The 24,101-nt window shown below is 35.7% G+C and overlaps 1 protein-coding gene across 1 annotated transcript; it reads left to right on the top strand.

Moving 5' to 3' along the window:
* Positions 1–590: 590 nt before the first annotated feature.
* Positions 591–23,157, top strand: LOC115222563 (peroxiredoxin-5, mitochondrial). The gene is made up of 6 exons (XM_029792837.2): positions 591–735; positions 17,006–17,152; positions 18,162–18,203; positions 19,296–19,385; positions 20,595–20,689; positions 22,479–23,157. Exons 1-6 carry the CDS (start codon positions 655–657, stop codon positions 22,585–22,587), a joined length of 564 nt encoding a protein of 187 aa, XP_029648697.1. The 5' UTR covers positions 591–654; the 3' UTR covers positions 22,588–23,157.
* Positions 23,158–24,101: the final 944 nt, after the last annotated feature.

Raw genomic sequence — 24,101 nt, 5'->3', positions numbered from 1 at the left:
ATTTCCATAGTTTTCAAATACAAGGGACATTTTCCTTTTTTCTGTCTGTTTCTCTCTTTTCACTTTTGAAGGCTTCAAAAGAGTAAAAGAGAGAGAGAGAGACAGACAGACAGACTGACAGAAAATGAAAAATGTCCCTTGTATTTGAAAACTATGGAAATATTCTTTAAAAACATTTAATTGTTTTTCATGTTTTACTGAAACCGGTACTAAACTTTTCTTCATGATAAAATTATTTTAGCATTTTCTACCTTTTCTTGTTTTCCTTATACATATCAACTCGTGTGTTTCTTTTCAATTACATATGTATGTGTGTGTGTGTGTATATATATATATATATATATATACGCACACACACATACATACATATGTATATATATATATATACACACACATACACGCATCTATGTACATAGATATATAAAATGTACTTTGTAGCATATAAATGTGTTTGAGTAAATTAATATACTCCACATGCATAGTTAAGGCACATAATAACCAAATAGGCACTGATAAATCTGGCAATAAAAAAGGTGACGGTCATTCATAAAATAAAGGGATAGAAAAGAAGCAATCCAAATGAGAATGGGTTAACATTATAAAGGGAGATAATTTGCTTGGGTCCGTGCGATGTACGTGCTGTATGAATGACTGATGATGGCGTTAAAGTGTATGTTCCCTTTGTCAAAATTAAATGGAAACACCACTGGCAGGTATTTTCTACGGTCAATCAAGGTAATTATTAATTTCTTATTGAGAAATATTCTTAACATTCATTTCAAGTGTTTAGTGTATCTTTGTTGCTTTTAATTATCTGTAATAGCTATAGGCACATGCGCACACTTCTTTCTGTTTATAAGTGTGTATGTGTCTGTATAAGTGCATGTGTGTTTGTACTTAGGTTAGCCGGTATTTGTGGTCCGGACGAACCAAAAAAAAAAATTATAGTGTAACCTTGTCATTAAGATCTCTCTTTCTTTTTTCTTTCTCTCTTTTTTTCTCTCTCTCTCTCTTTCTCGAAATCATATTATTTCTTCGAAATTAATATATTCAAATCTATTAATTAATCTTTGAACTAATGATATTCTTAAGATTAAGCTAATCACGCACACACACACACACACACACACTTGTATGTGTAAATATGTATGTATAAATTATGTGTATGCACACGCACATACACACAGGTATAAAATATAATTGTTTACACAAAAAAAAAAAAAAATATTGAAATGACCTCACAATTACATGCACTGTTTTATGAATATATGTCGTTTCTTTTCGAACACGTGTCGCTTTGTTTATGTCTACCCGCATTTTCTTTAGTCGTCTTAATTCAAATGCATATGTTTCGGTGTATCTATAATGCCGTGTGTGTATATATATATAATACACACACGGAGACTTTAATAAATACAACCCTGTGCTAGTCTAAAGTTAAACAACGCGTATAATAAAACAATATATACACCATCGTTCTAAAGGAGTCTCGATGTGATAGGTCAGTGTGCGAGAAATAATGTCTACAACTTCCTCAAATCATACCTTACTCTTTTAATGTTTAAAATATGGTCCTAGTTTATCTTTGCCTTAAAATATGATAGGCTGGTCACACCCGGAACCATTGATCATAAGTCTGCTCGATCAACGCTCTTGTCTTGTCTATTGTCTGTATCCAACAATGGAATGATATTGATGGAAAATGGTATACCGTTCGTTATATCGACCCTAATATTTTATCAGTACTTATCGGTCATAGAAGAGAATCAAAGTGGACGACGGGTAGTGCGATAAGGAGAAAATGTGTGTGTAATATACTTTACAAGAAAAGTGGTAGCAGTGACTTCGAAGTTTCGGCTCGCTATCCTTAACCAGACTGTTTAATAAATATGTACTTTAATTCTTCAGTTCAAAGTAAAATTGTTTTATGACTTGACATAAAAACAAACATTAATGTTTGTGTGTGAAATTAAGTCTTTCAGCGCATTCTTAATTTTCATATTCCCACCATGTTCTCAAAGAAACCATACCACCCAACTAAATTTATACATCTTCAACACCAATGAACACTTTTGTTATACATCACTCAATTAAAGGAAGTTTGATCATTCTTGTGGTACTAGATTGCACACATATATATAAACGGGTGTATATATGTGTGTGTAGACACGTTTCGGTAAATTATTTACCCACGTTTCTTCCTATTCTTTAATTTCTAAGTTATTTCGTACAAAAAACAAACGGGGTAGAGTAGAAAGATAATAAACATGGTATAAGTGAAATGGAAAACTAATTTTCTATTATGTATATGCATGTACACACACTCATATACTTACAAATGTACATATATGTGTGTATATTTGAATATATGTATGAACGTACGTATCCATCGTTCCCCGTGTGTGTGTATGTGTGTCTATACATACATACATACATACATATATATGTATACAGACGTTCATACATATATTCAATTACACACATATATGTGTGAATATACATATGTGAGTGTGTGTCCATACATAATAGAAAATTAGTTTGCCATTTCACTTATATCATGTCTAATGTCTTTCTACCATTTTTTTTTGTACGAAATAACTTAGAAGTTAAGGAATAGGAAGAAACGTGCCAAAACCACCTTCAGCTGATCTAAAAGACACTCAGGTTTCAGTTGCACAAGGTCTCCTTGATAGTGTTGAGAACAATGAAAACTTTTTGAAAACTTTGCATAGGCCTCTGAGCAGATAGCACCAAGCATTCTCTGTTATGGCCAACGGGATGAACACACGCTACACACCTTCCTTCCAAGCACTCCTGTAAATAGCAGATGCCAGCTAGAATGTTAACACTTAGTACGCATGCACAACGGAGTTCAAGGTCAATTTGTGCCTAGCAACTTTACTCTATGTACTTTAAGCTTGGTTACTATGGCAACAGTCCGGATACTTATTGATCAAACCATGTGTGAATGTATGTATATATATATATGTATGTATGTAAGCGTATGTATATGGATGCATATATATATATATTAAAAGTTTTACTATATTAATATATGAAATACAAAAAATGTATATACGTCTGACTTATACAGAATACAAATGATATTGAGAAGTGGTTCCCAAAGTGGACGGTACTGCCCCACTGCGGATGGTGGAAAGATCAAGAGGGGTGTTGAAGAAAAGTAGGGCAATAATAGGGTGACCTAAAGTGGAGAGGGGATGTACCCCCCCCCCCAAAAAAAAAATTACGGGTTAATTAGGTTAAGTTTTAATTGTGAAATACTTTTATTTTCAATTTGTTGTTGAGAGTGGTTTATGTTTGTGGTGAGGAGGGTGGTGGTGCTAAGAATGTGACATGAGTGTCAATGGGACTGCAGTCTGAAAAAGTATGGGAACCACTGATATAGAGGATTACAGGGGTTGAAGAAAAGTATTACTAATCCAACAGCTGTTTCTGGGAGCTCAGTGGTTCAAAATAAAGTTTATAGCTGTTTGGTTTGTAATATTTTGTTTCAGACCCTTTGACCCTTTATATCGTTTCTATTATGTGTAACTCAGACCTTTTTGCATGTAAACATACATACATTTTTTGTATTTCATTTATTAATATAGTAAAGCATTATATATTGATTATTCTAACTTGCTTATCGCTACATTTATTTCCATACCCGGTCAAGCTTCATTCACTCAAGCTCTGCTAAGTGTACTCTAAACAGATATATATATATATATACATGTGTGTGTGTTATATATATATATATATATCACAGTCCTCCAGGCAATAACAGAGGAATTCCAGACAAATATATACATATATATATATATAGCAAAAATTTAGATTCAGATGAATTAGGTACCTAAGTTGAGGCACCAGAATTTAGTACGGTATTATCCATACCATTTCAAAATAAGGTGATTAAAATCAAAATAAGCAACAGGATATTCAGAGGGAATCCAGTACGATCATTTCAAGCGACTCCATTTAATTGAACAATGCAATCATTACATCAGTTTAAATGCAGAGCAATCCTCAGCTGTATAAATACATAGAATTAAATTATGTGTCTGTATATGTATATATATATGTGTATATGTATATATACATATATATGTATATATATATATATGTATATATATGTATATATACATATATATGTATTTGTACATATATATGTATTTGTACATATATATGTATATATACATATATATGTATTTGTATATATATATATATGTATATATATATATGTATATATGTATATATATATATGTATATATGTATATATATATATATATGTATATATATGTATATATACATATATATGTATTTGTACATATATATGTATATATACATATATATGTATATATATATATATATATATGTATATGTATATATACATGTATATGTATATATACATGTATATGTATATATACATGTATATACATGTATATGTATATATACATGTATATGTATATATACATGTATATACATGTATATGTATATATACATGTATATGTATATATACATATATATGTATTTTATTTTATTTTTTTTCATGTTATCTTATCACGAGCTGTGGCCATGCTGGGGCACCGCCATTTGGTGTTGCTACATGATTTTACTTCACGAATGCTTTTTAGCAATTGCCATTTGGTGTATGAGAGAGTTCAATGCAGCTGCCCTCATCTGCATCTCCTGCCGTGAAGTTGGTTCATCCGGGACACCTGACAGGAAGAGATCCAGTCCTACTTTAAAGACATCCGCATCCACCCCATGCAGGTTCCTCAGGTTCTTCGGGAGGATATTGAAGAGCTGTGGGCCTCTGAAGCTCAGGCTATCACAGTATCTTGTCCTACATCTTGATGGCAAATTTGGAGTCCTTGGCACCATGCAGTGGTGCCCAGTTCTGGCATTTGTGTAACTCTCGATGCCAAAGTTTGGGACAAGTCCTTCCAGGATCTTCCAGATGTATATTATGACATATCTTTCTTGCCTACGCTCCAAGGAATAGAGTTTAAATCTCTTGAGTCTTTCCCAGTAGCTTATATGCTGCACAGAGGCTATCTTCTTTGTGTAGCTTCGTTGGATTGCCTCAAGTTCTGTGATCAACTTGACACTGGATGGTGACCATAGCTGAGAGCAATAGTCAAAGTGGCTTAGGACAAGTGTCCTCCAGAGGACCATCATGGTTTCTTGGTCTCTTGTTCTAAAGGTCTAAGAATCCATCCAGCCAGCCGTCTACATTTCATTGCCAATTTAGCAACATGTACATGAAAAGTTGCGTCATCACTCATGTGAATACCCAGGTCACGCACTGATTGTGCCTCTGGGATTGCAATCCCTCCAGGTCCAGTGTATTCATTGGGTATTGCATTTAGTTTTGCATGCTGATAGCATAAAGCTTGAAACTTTTCAGCATTGAACTGCATGCTATTCTTTTCAGCCCACTTGTATATTTTGTCCAGCTCACATTGCAGGTGCTTAGTGTCTTCAGGGTTCTGTATTGCCTGTGAAACTTTTGTATCATCTGCATAACTTGTGATCGTGGCTCTCTGCGTGGCTGAGGGCATGTCTGAGAGGGCCATTATGAACAGTAGTGGTCCCAAAACAGTACCCTGCGGGACACCGCTCACTACTTGCGTGTTAATGGAAGTGGCCCTACCACCTGACTTCTACTACCACCTGACTTCTATCCTTCAGAAAGTCATGAAGCCATTCTCCCAATTTTCCAACTATGCCAAGATCACACAGTTTGTGAAATATCATTCCATGATCGACTTTATCAAAGGCCTTTGCAAAGTCGAGATATATCACTTCCACATTTGAGTGGTTGAGCAGTCGTTTCAGCACCCAGTCATAGTGTTGTAGGAGCTGAGTTAAGCAGCTTCTTCCTGGTCGGAAACCATGTTGGGTGTCAGGCAGCAAGTCATTTTCTTCAAGGAAGGTGATTAGTTTCCTTCTGACTATTCGTTCCATGACCTTGTTGATGTGTAAGGTCAGAGAGATAGGTCTGTAGTTCTTGGCCTCCGCTCTGCTACCTCCTTTATGAATAGGGCATATTTTACCTTCCTTCAGTTTTCTTGGAAGTTTGCCAGTTGCAAGGAAGCTCTGAAAGAGGAACTGCAGTGGTCTTGCTAGGACTCTCTTACATACTTTTAGAAGGATTGCTGGGAATCCATCTGGGCCAGTAGCTGAGTTTGTTTTCATTTCATCTATAGCCTTTATTACATCGTCTTCCTTTATATTGATGTAATCAATCATCACTGCCTCTGATTTTATATCTGCAGTGGTAAAGAAGTCAGTTGGATTGCTGACCTAGGGGTGGAGTGAAAATACTCTTGAATTGCTCATTTAGTATTTCACTTACCCTCATTGGATTTCCTGTGAGTGTGCCATCCTTTTCAAGGAGTGGCCCTATCCTACAGTGCACCATAGCTGTTTCTTTGGCATACCTGTAGAAAGCTCTGGGGTTAGATTTTATGTTGTCTATAGCCCAGGCTTCTTTGTCTGCTCTTTCCTTTTCATGGGAGAGTTGCAGTCATTTTTCAATTTCCAACAGTTTTATTTTCAGGCGGGACTTTTCACTGCTTTCAATTTGTTTGTTTAGGCGATTTGAAACTTTTGTACGCCGTCTCATTAGAATTTTTTTCTCTCTGGGACACATTTGTAGCATATGGCTTGCATTACAGACATGAATTGTTGAAGTTTCATGTCGATGTCTGGCGAGGAGAGACATTCAGGCCAGTTTTGTTTGAGAATCTCTTTCTCAATTTGTTTCCAGTTTGCCTTATGGAAGTTCAAGCTGGAAAGATTCTGAGAGTTTCTTGTAGGCTGCATGTCCATGCTTTCCTTTGGATCGTACATGTTGTGATCTGAGAGTAGTGTCGGTGTCACTTTCACATTATGGATGAGATCCATATTATTTGTGAAGCAGAGATCCAGTATGTTACCTGCCCTGGTTGGTTGGAGTATTACTAGCTCCATGTACAGGGTGTTGATGAGGTTCAGGAGGCACCTCGCCTGTCCTCGTTCACATTGTGTCATTCCTGGGAGAGAGAGGTCCTCGGACCATCTGACATTGGGTAGATTGAAGTCTCCCATAAGAAGTACACTTATGTGTTGTTCTAATGTGACTAGACCTTCTTCTATTTTTATAAGGCAGTCTTCAAACTTGCCTACATGGCTTGGGGCATCTGGAGGGCGATATGTAGCACACACAACTACACCAAGTCGCCTTATATGTACAATTAGTGTGTCACACACCGAGTTTGAGTATGACAAAAGGACCTGGGGTGTGAGGTCCTCACGGATGTACATAGCAACTCCTCCATGACTCCTTTCTTTTCTGTCGGTCTGTAGTACAACATACTGTGGTATGTGTAATTCCGCATCTGCTATGTCCAGTTTCAGGTGTGTTTCCGTAAGTGCTATGCATAAGGCTTGATTGCATGCAACAAAGTCTCTCATATATCTATATATATGTATATATACATATATATGTATATCTATATATATGTATATATACATATATATGTATATCTGTATATCTATATATATGTATATATACATATATATGTATATCTGTATATCTATATATATGTATATATACATATATATGTATATATACATATATATGTATATATATATATATATATATATATATATATATATATATATATATATATATATATATATGTAATTACTAGCAGCTAAGCCCAGCTTCACTCAGTCCGTGTGAATAATGTGGCTGTAAAACCTGCTTTGTGTAAGCATTTGACTTGTTTTGACATGCTTGCATTAAAAAACAATTTTAGAATGATGACTTTCTGTCAAAACGCTAAAAAGAACTGACCCAAAAAAAAAACCAACCACGATTCAACCTAATCAAAAACTAAACCCAAATATTAACTAATGAACCCTCCCACTTCCATTGCAAATGCTCACACTCACATTTGCATACCCCCCTTTTATATACACACATATTCACACAGAGTTGAAACGCTGTTTGATTTTTTTTTTTTTTTTTCAGCGTACAATTTTTTATCATCCAACTACCGAATATAACATCACCCCTTTCTTCCTTATTCATCTATCACCAGTTCCTTTCTCATTCATAAACAGAAGAGTGTTATTATAGTAGATTATCTCCATAACCATGGGAGCTATGAAAAAAATACAAAGCCCAGCAACAGCACCGGATCATTCTACACATCTGTGTAATCTTTTGCGCAATTCCAGCAAGCCATTTGACAATGAATCCCAAGACAAGAATGAATGGCCCATGTCAAATTTATATGTATAGGTATATATATGTGTGTGTGTGTATGTATATATATATGTGTGTGTATGTATATATATATATATATATATGTATGTATATATTTATTTGTATATATATTTATATATGTATATGTGTATATATATTTATATATGTATATGTGTATATATATGTATATATGTATATGTGTATATATATATATATGTGTGTATGTGTGTGTATATATATGTGTGTATGTGTGTGTATATATATATGTGTGTATGTGTGTGTATATATATATGTGTGTATGTGTGTGTATATATATATGTGTGTATGTGTGTGTATATCTATATATATGTGTGTGTATATATATGTATGTATATATATGTATGTATATATGTGTGTGTATATATATGTATGTATATATGTATGTATGTATATATATATATATATATCTGTAAATATAATATGTGACAATTATTGGCTACCCAATAATTGTCACATACTTACAGATAAATTCCTCTATTTACATAATATCGAGGTCTCTTTCATTCTTTTGTTGTCTTACCATTTCTATCAATATGTGTATATATATAAAATACAAAAATGGGACAAGAGCGCAAAACATCCAGACAGGTGAAACAAAAAAAGGAAAACAAAAAAAATATCCAGACAGACGACATGAGGAAAACAAGATCGGATCATACAGTGTTTTATATCCACAGTTGAGTTCCAGATTATCTTTGAAATTTCGGCTGGTTATACTCGAGATTGCTCCAATCTGGCCAACCCCAAGGAAAAATAAGCTAAGAGCATTACATTCCTTGGAAGAAAGCAGTGAATGTATACGGAAACAAGGACGTAAAAATTAAGAATTAAGAATTTAGAATATATTTCTAAAATGAATATTTACATTCTAAGGCGGCGAGCTGGCAGACACATTAGCATGCAGGGTGAAATGCTTATATAAAGAGAAAGAGAGAGAGAGAGTGATGGTTTGTTACCAACTTAATGTAGCAGTCCCAGGAAAGGGAAGAATGCTACTGCTATTTAGCCCCTAGAAACACTGTTTCTAGTTGGCTACGTGATACAAGCATTCTGTGTCTTTAAGTTTTCAAACAGGGGAGATAAGCACCTTCACATAACAAAGCCAGCATTCAGAGACTAGTTTCAGGGTAGTTGCTGTTCATCAGTCTGAAGTAGCTTGGCCTTTCCAGCTGTCGGTGCTAAACTTATAGAATTTCAAGTGAAATAAATTCACTAATCTACAAAATAAGAAATATTGCATTTCTAAATCTCTCAGAGAGAGTTATGCAGTAGCAGGACGATAAGGTGATGGTTTGTTGCCAACTTAATGTGGCAGTCCCCGGAAAGGGAATTATATATATATATATATAGTACAAAACTAAAGGAATGAAGTATATAAAATCCAGGCTACATATGTTTCATACCAAGCAGATCCTTGGAAGTAGTAAATATCCAAGCAAGGTGTATACTCTTCAGGCCAAGGGTGTCTTCGTTATATGAAGTTTACTTTGTTGTTAGGTGGCCCATATTAACACAGGGAGGATTCAATCAGAGTGTCTAGAAAGCAGTTTGAGTGGAGAATATAATTGTGAAGAGAAATTAGGAATATAAGAAAAGAAAAAAGAAACGAGAAAATATATAAGGGAGTGGGAAAGTTTACAAGTAAAGAATTTAAGCAGGGTAATTTCACAGGTGGCTTTCAATAGGTCCATTTAAGCACCCTGTAGTTAGGAAAAGTTTTAAAATAGTCAAGGGAGATTACTTTCAAGCACTTTCTTCAACATTATTGTTTAAAGTGTATCACCTTGTCAAAGATCTTTTTCCAGGTTGACCAATGTAAGATTAACTGGCTTAAATCACAAATGTAAGTAGTGCTGGCTTAAACACTTGTCCTGCAGCTGCCTCCCTTAGAAGTGAGATTCAGTTTTACCCTACCTTGAAATAAACCTGAACAGCACCTCATCTAGGCCAATTCTTCTCTCAGTCAGTTCTGCTATAACTTGCTCAATTTGATACCGTTGCAGTTCTTGCTCAGTAGTGCATCACTTTTTATCATCCCATGAGGCAGTTTTTGATGCAGCTCCTACACTAGTCATTGAGTGCGACACCTTGTTACTATCAGATTATCAATAGCATTAATGAGTGCATCAGCAACCTTGTTAAATATTTCCAGCATCTCACCCACATTATTGTGCATGTTCCAGCTGCTTTTCATGCTTTAAAATCTTTAATTCATTTGCTGCTACCAGGAAAACTTTTTTAACATTATGGATCCTTGGGAAAAGCAGAGCAATAAATAAGTACATGCAAAATCATGGTTTCAATTCTTGGATAGGATAATGCATTGTGTTCTTGAGCAAAACACTTCATCTCACATTTGCTTTGTGATCACTTTGACACCTGATGTGCTACACTGTGCTACTTCGATTTGATGGAGAGAATTAGCTAATGTATTTTGATCACTGTAAACAAATCATTTGTGCAGGTTGTTCATCACGGAATTGCAAAACTGTCTTTCTCAGACTATGAGAGACTACCATTATCATTCATTGACAGTAAGTTACAACATAGATTAAAATTGGGCTTCTAATGAGCTGTCCAGCATGTCCATGTCTTAAGCTGGCACCAGTGACTATACTGCTATAAACATAGGTAGGTTGTCATTCTGGTTAAAAGAAGCATGTGTACTGTTGAATGTAGAGAATGTGTAGGTGAGAGGATCTACTCTCTCTCTCCCTCTTTCCCCTCTATCAGATCTGACAATAGTTCATTGTCTTCTTGATCCTTACTATTGTTATTGTCATTGATAAGCACTTCACCTGCCATTTCTTCTTCTGTTAATACTTGATATCTAAGGTCACCTTTTGTCTTTCTAACCAGAGTTGATATTTGTTTTGCCAACCCTCTAAAATCCCTTGCCTCAAATCCTTCAAAATCATTTTCTATTTCAATCATACATAGAAGTTGTCATCATCGCCTTCCCCCACACAAGCATTGACTAGAGTGGTTGTCTTTAGTGCCTTCCATGAAGCTGCTAAATTGAATATTGTTGAGATTGTAGTTCTCAATGTTACTGAGAGTTCTTTATCCTCATGCATCTTTCCTTATATTGTCTTCTTTTAACACCATGAGAACTTCTTCCAAATGTCTTTGTTAATGTAACCTCTTGTAAATTTCATCATCATCATCATTTCTATGCTGGCATGGTTCAGACAGTTTGACAGGGAATCTGTAAGCTGCTAGGTTGTGTTGAACTTCAGTGTCATCTTTGACATCGTTTCCACAGCTTGATGCCCTTCCTAATGCTAACACTTTTTGCAGAGTGTAGTGGATGCTCCCTTCATGCCAGTGGCACTTGTAAGGTCGCCGTGTAACTTCCATGACTGAAAAGAACAAAGAAAAGGGAAAATAAAAAATTCCCCATTACTAAGAGGAAGTATTTGGGGGAGGAAGGTGGAGTTGTTTGGCTTTAGGCCAGGTGTTGAAAGACTAAAATATGGTAGTGGGACAAGCACAGGTGCTTTGCTATAGAGAAGCTACAAGGTTGAAAGAGATAAAGAGATGGTAGTGATGGGTGCTAGAACAAACTCTCAAGGAACAAGAAGGTGAGCATAACAGAGGTTATGCTCAATAGGTTGTATGATAAGCACATACAGACAATAGGTTATGAGAGGAGATAAGAGTTGATGCTTTCATAAGAGTGAGAGGGTGGAGTAAACAGGTTGAGACAGAGGTTAATGTAGTGATGAACTAAGATGGGGATGTAGATAATGGGAAATATCAGTATGTAAAGGGTATAGTGGGAGAAGAGTGGCTTAGGAAGGAGAATAGAAAAGAATGTAGTGAGATGATGTGCAAGTGTATGAGTAGTGGAGAGGGAGATACAGGGATACATAAGGGGCTGTAGTAGGTGAATCATGATGGTAGGTATGGGAGGGCAGATGAAAGAGGGTGTTAGATGGGGTATAGCAGAGAAGACAGAGACAGAGCAGTGGCTGAAGTTACAAAAAGAAGATGAAAGAGTGAAATAATGTGGGCAGGGATGATGTTGAATGGAAATAGCTCCAAGGAGAGGTGAGATCATTTTGGAGGAGATGGGATGTAGTAAGAGCCAATTCTACTCTCATGTGATTACAGTAGCTGAGTGGCACCATAGATGAGGGAAGAATGCTGATGTGTCAGAGAAAGAAGGGGTAAACAGGATTTTGCACATACAAGCATAACAGTAATTTTAGGATATCATTTTAGCTGTAATGGACGGGTCTTCTCAAGCACAGCAAAATGCCAATCATCTTGGTCCTTCGTCATCTCTGTAAAGCTCAATTTCTTGAGATCAGCCTTTGTCCCATGTCTTTCTGGGTCTCTCTCTTCTACAAATTCCATCCACTTCAATTGGCACTTATTTATGCAACTGTTCTCATCCAAATGCATCAAATGACCAAACCAGTGCAGTCTTCTCTTTTGCATGCTGCATGTTTTTATTCTTATGCCTAACTTTTCTCTCAGTATATTCGCACTTTGCCATACATGCAGACTAACATTGCATATCCAGCAGAGCATACTAGCTTCATTCCTCTCTAGTTTATGCATATTCTCTGTATTCAGGACCCGCATCTCATTACCATGTAACATTGCTGTATGTACACAAGCTGCTTTTATTTGGAGCGAAAGATCTTTTGTTACCAACAGAGATAGTAGCTCTCTGAACTTTTTCCATCCTATTCTTATTCTAATGACTACACTTTCAGAACATCTACCTCTACTGCTAATTAGGTCACCTAGATAGCCAAAATTATCTACTACCTCTAGGGAGCCCATGGGGCATTTGAGAACATCAATTTCCCACTTGATATCGGACTCTGTGGCACCTGTGCATCTTTCACAAAGAAAGGCTAATTTCTCCATTAACCTTTCTACAATTCTACTGTACTTTTTGTGTGTCCATTGTTTGCACTAGGTACACCATATGGAATTTCTGTCTTCACCTTTACTACATATTGAATTGGGCCATTTACCTGAAGACTGTAGGGTCCTGCCTGTTTTCCTGCTTACTAAAACCTTGATTATTGCTAAGTTAACTTTCATTTTAGGTTTTACTTCCACACCTGAAATTTATTTTCTAATTTTGTTACATATTCTGCTATGAGAGTGAGATCATCAGCATTTTGTATTTCCTTGGAGCAGCTAGTCTTAAATTCTTCTGTTATGACCTGGAAGACAATGATGAATGGGTAGGGATGAGAACTGTAAATGCTCACCTGCACACTAAATTCGTCACTGTACTCATGTCTAATTTTCACCTTACTAGCAGGACTCCTGTACATGGCTTGTACATCTTCCACAACCTGGCTTACCCAGAGACCATCATATCACAAAGTAAGGGACACTGTCAAAGGCTTTCTCCAGGTCAACAAATGCCAAGAATAATGGTTTACTCTTAACTAAATATTTCTGCTGTTGTCTAAGAAGATAGCTTAAGTAGTAGTTCTACGTAGCATTAAACCAAACTGCATCTCATCTATTCTAATTCTTTTTCTAAATTAATTGGGCTATAACTCTTGTCATAGCTTTCATGACCTGGTCCAGCAACCTGATACTTCTAAGTATCTTCTTTATCCTTGTTAACAGCTGACTATAATGCTACTACATCAGTCATTAGAGATGACATCTTCCTGAACAACCTGATTAACTATATTGGTGACTAGTCGTTATACTACTCTACCAGATATTTTGAGCATCTTAGCTTTAATTCTGAATGGACCAGGGGTTTTCCTTGTCTTCACATCCTTAATTGCCTCATCTATCACACTACTGACAACTAGAATAGCTGGTCTCCTTGTTGGGTTCACATTGATAAGACTCCCTTTCTTCTGCATATTCTTCGTATGTAATAATCTTTCATAGTAGCACTTCCATTCATCTAGTTTTTGGAATTACTAAGTACAAGCATACCATTACTATCCATACACACTTCTCACCCACAATGTCTAGATTCTGTCTGATACACTGTCTAGCAATTCAGAACACTTCCTATCTCTGATGCTCATGCTGTAAGACATTGGCAAACTTCTTCCTTCCTATCCCTGCTCTTGCTAGATAAACCTGTCACTCAGTTTCCTTTTAGCTACCTGATATGGTTGTTTGCTACCTCTATTTTTCCATTCATTCCAAGCATATCTCTTCTCTTTTACGGCCCTGTCAACCTCCCTGTTTCACCACCCTTGGCCTGGCAGAAACTTTTCTTCAACTACAGATACAGTCTATTATCCTCAGTAGTTACCCTGTAAAAACAGTTGTCCTCTATGTTATACATTTTTATCTCATCCTTCTTCTCATCAAATGTTTCAGTTAGAACATCTCTAACTCTCTGGCTATTTAAGGATTCTTAAGCTTCCACAACCTCCTTTTCCATATCACTTTGTGTTCCTAGGTCTTTCCAGACCTACATCTGAAGTTGCTAACCACTAAGCTATGTTGTGTTGTACATTCTCCACCCTAAAAGAATTTTTTATTCACAAGCATCTGCCTATCCCTGTTACTGGTGAAAGTGTATTCAATTTGGCCCACCAAATTGATAGGCGATGCAATACTAAAGAAACTTCAAGAAACCTGCCAACCATCTGGCAAGTTTTCTGAATTTAGTATTGCTGACCAGTAAGCCCAGGAGCTTTGTTTCATCCTCATTTCTAGTGCCTAAGCCAAAACCTCCATATACACCTTAGATTCATTGGCATCTTGCCCAACATGACCATTGAACTCACCAGCTATGATAATAAGGTCATTTTCCTTTGTTGTTGTGGTAGTCTGCAGAAGGGACTCATAGTAACAGTCCTTCTGTTCATCTGCTGGTCTAGCATGTAAAGTATATGCAGATATACATGTTACTGTTCACAATTATACTTTAATCCATTGGTTAAACTGTGGCAGTAACATTTGGTAGCAAGAACATGCACCCTGTTTTTCCATCATTACTGACAAGTTGGTGACTATCTGGTTGAGCATTGTCCAAAATAATCAGCACTTTGACCTTATTGGCAAAAACTTGAATGGCCCCCTTCTTGATAGTTATACATACACTTTAGGTATGAAATGTGAGAAAAATCAGTTTATTAAAAATGTTTATGGTGAATCATTGATTTCTTAGAATGGTAATCATGCATTGGTAGCTAGCGTAGTGTCATGTCTTGCAAACCCTGTTGATATGTTGACCTCCTCACTTCCAGTAACTTCAAAAGCTGCATGCCAACAGCATTCATGTAACACAAGTATTTTTTATTTAATTTCCTGACAAGTGCTCTATTGTTAATTTACAACCAGCTATGAACACTTTGTTCTTAAAAGTTTGGGTATTCTGATACGGTGACCACTTAGCCACCAATCCAGTTCCATCCCCTTTTTGACACTTTGGAAATCAGTAATCCTTCACACTTGTTGAAGCCATTTGACCACTCCCTGAATGGTTCGATTTCTGGGCTTAGGTAGCTTGACGGCAGCAATTTGATTTACTACATCATAGACATTATCACAAGATCATTGATGGATAAAACTCTTCATCACTGCCTTCACAAGTTTCGTAACTTTTGCAACTCTCATACACATCCTTGCACCAACAAATAATGATTAGAATTTGTATCAACATCATATTTCAATGAAAATGTGTGTTTGTCCTTGACCTTGCGTATGTTTGAAACTGTTTGTTTTTTAACCTCTTAGTTTTTACAAACATTCACCACCAAAGTACCCGCCTCTAACTTTCTTCTAACTTCTAGATTTTTGGTTCACAGACAGGGTTACATACTTCTTCAGATTATTACTCTCTATTGAAGATATATAAAATACAAGCCTGAAAAAATACTTCTTACATATTGAGCAGGGTCATCTCCCTGAAGGGACTTGTGATTTGTCCATTTTCCTACTTACTAGGACTTTGTTTTTTTTGCAAAATTAACTCTAAGACCCTTAGATTCCAGGCCTTGCTTCCACACCTGAAATTTCTTCTCAAGGTTAGGTAGTGATTCAGTTATAAGAACGAAGTCATCAGCATAGAGGAGCTCCCAGTCTTGAACTCCTCTGTTAAGGCCTGGAGGACTAAGATAAAAAAGAAGGGGCTGAGAAATGATCTTTGGTGAACTCCTACCAGTACACTGAATTCATTGCCAACCTTCACCATAGCGGCAGCATCCCTGTACATGGCTTGTGCAGCTTTCAATAACCACTCATCTATACCTACCTTCCACATTGACCACCAAATAAGGGAGCAGGGGACCCTGTCAAAGGCTTTCTCCATGTCAATAAAAGCCAAGTACAGAGGTTTATTTTTGGCTACATTCTCCTGCAGTTGCCTTACTAGGAACATAGCACCAGTCGTGCTTGTACCTGGCACAAATCCAAACTGCTTCTCATCTATGCTAACTCTCTTCCTAATTAATTGCGCTATGGCCCTTTCTGTGGCTCTCATCACCTGGTCCAGCAATTTGATGCCTCTAATTATTTCTGTCTAATGCATCTCCTTTGCCTTTGTAGCAGTTGACTATAATGCTACTACATCAATCGTTGGGTATGTTCCCTTGTGGACAACCTGATTAACTATATGGGTGACACTTACCTACATACGGAAAAGCATGTGAAATTATTTTCTTTCTTTATTTCTTTACTGTTTTTCATATAATGCGTTGAGGTTTTTTTATCTCTTTATTTCTTTATCTCTTTCTTTTTCAACAGCTACAAGTGGGTTCTCAGCTTCCAGAAATTATGTTATTTGAACGTATAAATAATTCTGTTGAATCTGTAAATATATCAGAACTATATCGCAGTAAAAAAGGGGTTTTATTTTCTGTTGTTGGAGCTTTCACACCCGGCTGTTCTAACGTAAGTAACTCTAAAAAATATATTGTTATTTAAACTTCACAGAAAGTTCTCTTCTAAGTCTTTCACTCTTTTGTTACCATATTTCTGTTAAGAATACAATTCTCATTTCAATTAATTTTGAAAATTATGAAGAATAAGTGTTTGGAACATAAATTAACATTGATTTTGATGGAAGGTTTTGATTTGAATCACTTTCAAACAAGGTGTTTGAATTATGGAACCAAAGGTGGTCTCAGGTGGATTGGCATCAGAAGAATTAAAACAAATCTAATGGAAAGATCTGGAAGCTAAGTCATATGACTAGGATATTTCTGTTGAAATACACTGCCTGTGTTTGAATTACTTTTGAAAATAATGAGGAATTTAGTAAAATAACTTTTACATTATTTAGCTGGTTTTCAGAACATAAATTAATATGGAATTTTAATAAAGGTTTTAATTTAGATCACTTTAAAATAGGAAGTTTTTATAGATTCAAGTTAATATACGGTGAGATGTGTATTGAGGGAGATTTACCTGCTGTTTCTTGCAGAGTGAACTACCATGTAAAGATTTTATTATCGGATCAATAATTTATTTAGTAGTAACTTTGACTAAGAACACTTATATTCAAAAGTATATTTAAGACATTATACACTGTATCTTTCATTAATTAAGATTTGATTTGAATATTTGACTGTTATTACTAGTATGTTGATCAACCAAGTAGAAGCGCCTTTCATGGTTTGACACAAACAAGTGTTGCTGTTTGAGTTCAGATTTTTCTGCAGACCTACAAAATATTTGTATTTTAGCTGCAATATGTTTCCATCTGCCATGAAATATACCAATAAATGATAAAAATACAGAAAACAAATAAATAAATGTAAGTTTGTTTATATACACATGTGATTATTAAATGAATAATTGTTTGATTAACACTTCTCTATAATTGAATATTATTGTTGTTTTTCCGAAGTATAGAATATTGTCACTATTTTTATTGTTGTTATTATTATTATCATTTCAGGCTCATATTCCTGAATATATTAACCACTATCAGGCATTTCGAGTAAGTAAAATGCATACATGCGCATGTGCACTGATACACACGTACATAATCCCTAATGCTCTCCTCTCCCCGTCTACTTTTAGGGAATTTATTTTCCCTTTTCTATGACCTCACTAGTTTCACTGACACAAAAAAAGGACCCAATACACTCTGTAAAGAGATTGGCATTAGGAAGGTCATCTAAACAAAGAGACTATGCCAAAGCTGACACTGGAGCTCACTGCAGCTCTGCAGTTTACTAGATCCTGTCAAACCATCCGTCCCATGCCTGCATGGAAAAGGGCATATTAAATTATGATAATGAGAATCAGAATGAGGAGGATAATACATACACATGTATATAAATACTCACTCCCTCATTCCTAATCCTGCACCAACTCCATAGATATATTATACCTCTCAGACTACATCACTATTGCCATTTCTGTTACATTTAATACACCTGTTTTGCACTATTGGATATGTCTTCTGTGCTTTAGCCATCACTAATGCTATGAATTACTAATTAACACAGATCTTTGTCATTTCCTGTGTAAAATGCAACATCTTGAGTTCAGAAAAGTAAAATTTTGTGTTTAGTCTCAGCAATGCTAGATTAACCATTTAGAAAAATAAGCATGTGCTTAGGGTATCAAAGGAAGTGGGAGCAACAAGGAAATGGTAAATAGTTTATTACACCAAAGAAATTATTTTAAAATTTGTTAAATAATATTTGAGATGCTTTATCTTTACTAAGTGTAGCAGCAAATTTGTTACTTAAGATTAATTTTGAGGATCTGATCAAAGACTTTGCCATGAAATAAAGCAGGAGAAAACTTTTCAAATATAAATAAAGTGGAAATATACAAAAATAAACATTATTTTCCTTCTTAGTTTTGTTTCATTTTGAAAAATAAAAACTTAGTTTATAGTTTGTTACTATTTATATTTTGCATTACATATATATAGGGTCACCAAAATTTTCTAAGTATTCAAGGTCTCTATAGGTCTCAGGCACAATGAAGTCCCCCTCAGACAGCAATATTGTTTTTGTAAACTGAATTGAGACTCTAAAATACCTCACTCACAGAACTACTTTTGTATTTATTGCAGAAAGCAGGATATGATTTAATAGCTTGTGTTTCTGTCAATGATCCATTTGTGATGTCTGCTTGGTGCCGACAGACTAAATCAGAAGGAAAGGTAAGGAAAAAGCTTGAGTTTAATGTATTTTTGTATTTCACTATTCAACTCGCAGAATTGTTAGCATACCGGGCAAAATGCTTAGCAGAATTTCGTCTATCTCTACATTCTGAATTCAAATTTCACCAAGGTTGACTTTTCCTTTCATCGATTTGGCCCCTCCCCTAAAACTACTGGCCTTGTGCCAAAATCTGAAACCAATATTCTATATATATTGGTGGCACGTAAAAAGCACCATTTGAGTGTGATTGGTATCAGCGTCGTCTTACTGCCACTTATGTCGCTGGCACGTGAACAAAACATTCAAGCGAGGTCATTGCCAGTGCTGCTGGACTGACTCCTGTGCAGGTGGTACATAAAAAGCACCATTTGAGCATGGCCGTTGCCAGTACTGCCAGACTAGCCCTGGTGCCAGTGGCATATAAAAGCACCCACGACACTCTCAGAGTGGTTGGCATTAGGAAGGGCATCCAGCTGTAGAAACTCTGCCAGATCAGATTGGAGCCTGATGCAGCCATCTTGTTCACCAGTACTCAATCAAATCATCCAACCCATGCTAGCATGGACAGCGGACGTTAAATGATGATGATGATAATGATGAATCACAAACTGCAAAAATGTAGAATTATGCTGCATCTTAGTCATCTCTGTGATAGGTTTTGATCCTCATTCCCAATGACGAGTGCCTGAATTTAAATAAAGTGTTAAACACCATATGCAAATTACTAGCACCAGTTTTCTGTAGCTACTGTATTTGTTGAGTGTATAAACCGATTGGCTGCTTGCTTTTCTGGGATTGGTCAAATTGATAGAGACCCCTCTGAGGAGAATCTAATAACATTCAAAAATCGATTATGGCTGTTTGTCATTTTTTTCAATCTACAGAGAAATAGCTAAATTTGTCCTGTTTAAATATCTGCTATATAGGTTACTTAATTTATGCTAATAATACCTTGTGAAAGATACAAATATCACAACATACCATTCTCTCTTCATCTAAATATAAGCACCTGTATATACATTAAAAAAAAAACAATATTCCATTAATAAAACTCCTTTTTTTTTTCAATTATTGTTAAAAGTTTTGGAATCTACCACAAGAATAAATGACTGTTTTATTCTTCTGTTAATGTGAATATGTGTGTGAGTGTGGTTATTGTATGTAGTATATTGATGTGGTGATTACTCAAAGATTTTCTCTACTTTCAGATTAAAATGCTTGCAGATCCAAAAGGTGATTTTACAAAAGCTCTGGGAATGGAATTAGATTGTACAAAATTACTTGGCAATATCAGATCAAAACGGTTTGTCTTATTTTCATATATATATATATATATTTGAGATTGTTGTTAATGGTGACAACAATGGTCAGTTGCTACTACCAATGCTCTTTCATTTGTCAACCCTCACCTGTTTCCAAGCAAGATATTTTCTATAGTTAGACATATTTTTGTGAAACACTGGAAACAATCTTGTTTGTATGATGATGATAGCCATTTACAACATCGTATGATGTCTAGACATGGGTACACACAAACACACACACATATCCCCCAACCATCTTCTCCACCTATTCCTGGGAGGATCATGGAGGCAGAGTCCTCAGGTAACTCCTCCCTATTGAAGACTCTCTTGAGTTCATAACTGCTACATCACATCACACTTTGAAAGCTATGCATTCGCATTACAAGGATAGGAGATTGCTACTTAATATCTAATCAGCAAAAGAGACAATGAAGCCCTCAGAGTTCCAAGATACAACCAATATTGTAGTTTATATCATATTTCTATGGAAGATATCACACGTGATTAGGCAGCCACCCAAAAATGTCATCAAGGTACTACCTCACTATGTGACACGATGTAAAAAAAAAAAATACCATGCCATTCAGAAAAATGACTGTCCTGGAATCCACTTGTTATTGACTACATCAACACCAAACCCATCTCGCCATCGATATGTCCCATGATGACAACGTATTTTGTCATCTCTATGGTACTGCAACAAAAAGGTGTACCTTCGCAGACTGACCCATCTGACTGTGTCAGTTCATTATTTCTTTATAAGGCCATTGCTCACGCTGACAAAACTGCCAGTATTTTTTATGCTCAAATATCTTCTCTGGAATTGGTTCTGGAATCACTTTCATTTCAGAGTCAGAAGATGATTAATATGACCTAGTATGATCTATGACACCTAATTTTCTAAAGGACTTCATGCAGTGAAATAAGTTTTAAAATGTTACCCTATTTAAAATACATCATCATTATCATTTAACATCTGTTTTCCATGCTTGCATGGGTTGGACAGTTTAACCAGAACTAGCAAGGTGGAGAGGTGCACCAGATTTTGCTTGATTTCTATGGCTGAATGCCCTTCCTAATGGCAACCACTTCACAGAATATGTTGGGTGCTTTTTATGTTGCATGAGCAGAAGTGCCCGCATGGAAGCTTTTTACATGACACCAACACGGGGATGTTACTGGTCAGTCTACTTCAGTAGGGGTGGGGAAGCATTAACAATTCTGCAGTGGAAGATGGGTCTTCTTGAGTAGAGCAAGGCGCTAGGTATTTCGGTCCATGTCAACTCCTCAGTGTCCTGAGGTTATCCTTCAGTGCTTTGTCCCATGTCTTCCTGGGTCTCCCTCTTCCACGAGTTCCATCCACTTTGAGTGATTGGCACTTCTTTATGGAGCTGTCTACATCCATCTGCAGAACATGACCAACCCAGTGCAGTCTTCTTCAATTCATTCTTCTTATGCCTAACTTTTCTATCAACACACTTTGTTGCACATGCACACTCACATTGCACATCCAGTAGAGTATACTAGCCTCATTCTTCTCTAGGCTCCACATGTGCTCTGCATTCAAGCCCTACATCTCACTACCATGTAGAATTGCATGATTACAATCTTCGTGAAACCTTCGGTTGCTAACAGAGATAAAAGCTCCTTGAATTTTCTTCACTCTATTCTAGCTCTGTTTAAAATATTGTATGTATGTAGTAGTTGTTGTTGTTGCTGTTGCTGTTGTGTGTGTGTGTATACATAATAATCGATTTATGATTTCTCTTTTCTCATTTTCTTTTCCAGTTATTCCATTGTCTTAGAAAACAGCATTGTACAAAGTATCAATTTAGAACCAGATCACACTGGATTAGCATGTTTACTTTGTATAAAGAATATGAAATCTCCTCATTGAAGTTCCAACCTCATTATTCATTGAATCATATTCCATCATTGTCAAAATATGGCAACCTCAGCATCTCCTGAAAACTGCTTCACTAAAAGTGAATGCTTTGAATCTCAGGTATACAAAACACAAACCCCACTAAACCAAACAACAACAACACTAATTATTAAATATTAAACTATTTACAAATGGTTTCTCAAGAGAGACTTGTGTGAAAACATCTTATTCTACTATGGATGAAGGTTTCATGAAATTTCTTCTCTTGTGGATGTTTCCAGATAAAACCAGATTTCTAGTGCCACCTTTGCTGGACTGAACATTTATACAGTGAGTTATTTTCTGAATGGAAAGACAATTTCAGCAGTATACATGGCGCTTACAGAAGGGCAGGAGTAAATAATGTTTGCAGTGACTAATTATGATATTAGTGTGCGTGTGAGAGAGAGAGATAATTTGTAACTGTGTGTTTGTGCATATGTGTGTGTGTATATGTATATACGCACACAAATTTCTGTGTATATTGTATATTATGGGTATTGGAATGTTCAATTCCCTGCAATAAAATTGTTACTCTACAAATGTATTGTTCTCTCTTTCTCTGAAGTATCTGGACCCAGAATATTAATCATTCTTACACTTATATATTACTTCTAATGCTCCCTACTCCACCATCCACTCACTCTTATTATTCTGGTTCTCCCATACTCGCCATTCTATCACCTTCTCACAATGTTTCTCTCTCATTGATCTGCTTTGAGCTTTACCATTTCAAAAAACAAGTTATTTCACATTCTCTCAAATTTTATAAAAATTCTTATGATGTTATAGCTATGTGTATGTGTGTGTAAGTATATATATTATTATTATTATTATTATTATAGTTATTAGGGAATATTACTTCCAAGTATACAGGAAAAAAACATTCAAATTAGATGTACTGAAATGAATGTCTCTCAATGTTTAATTCGTATATATATAAAGTGGTTCTATCTCTAAAACTACTTTTATATAATATAGCAGTATCGCCCGGCGTTGCTCGGGTTTGTAGGGAAATAATTATATAAGCATTTTAGAGATGAAAGTATAATAGCCATATCAATAGGCTAACCACAAAGGGGGAGGGGTGTACTGTAGCTTTTACGTTCTGAGATTTAATAACAAATTTTAGAGAGTTACTTCCCTTATATGTCAAAAATGGATTAAAAATGGAAAAAAATTGATGGTAAATTTTTTTAAATCGTAGGACTCATTGTAGACGCGCGCTAATACCCAGACGGTCGATATGAATCACAACTATAAGATACCGGTTTTGGTTTTTAAAACTGCACCGCAAAATGTGGGAGTTAGTTAGGAATCTAAATCGTAGGAGACAGACACACAACCTCACTTTTATATATAAAGATTTCCTCTATTTACATAATATGAGGTCTCTTTCTTTCTTTTGTTATCTTATGTTTTTACCAAATACATAATATATATATAATAAATATATTATATCATCATCACATCATCATCATTCATTT

The sequence above is a fragment of the Octopus sinensis genome, linkage group LG20, assembly GCF_006345805.1.
Source record: "Octopus sinensis linkage group LG20, ASM634580v1, whole genome shotgun sequence".
Classification (NCBI taxonomy): domain Eukaryota; kingdom Metazoa; phylum Mollusca; class Cephalopoda; order Octopoda; family Octopodidae; genus Octopus; species Octopus sinensis.
Note: the sequence above shows the minus strand (reverse complement) of the source record. Positions and strands in the feature narration are given on the sequence as shown.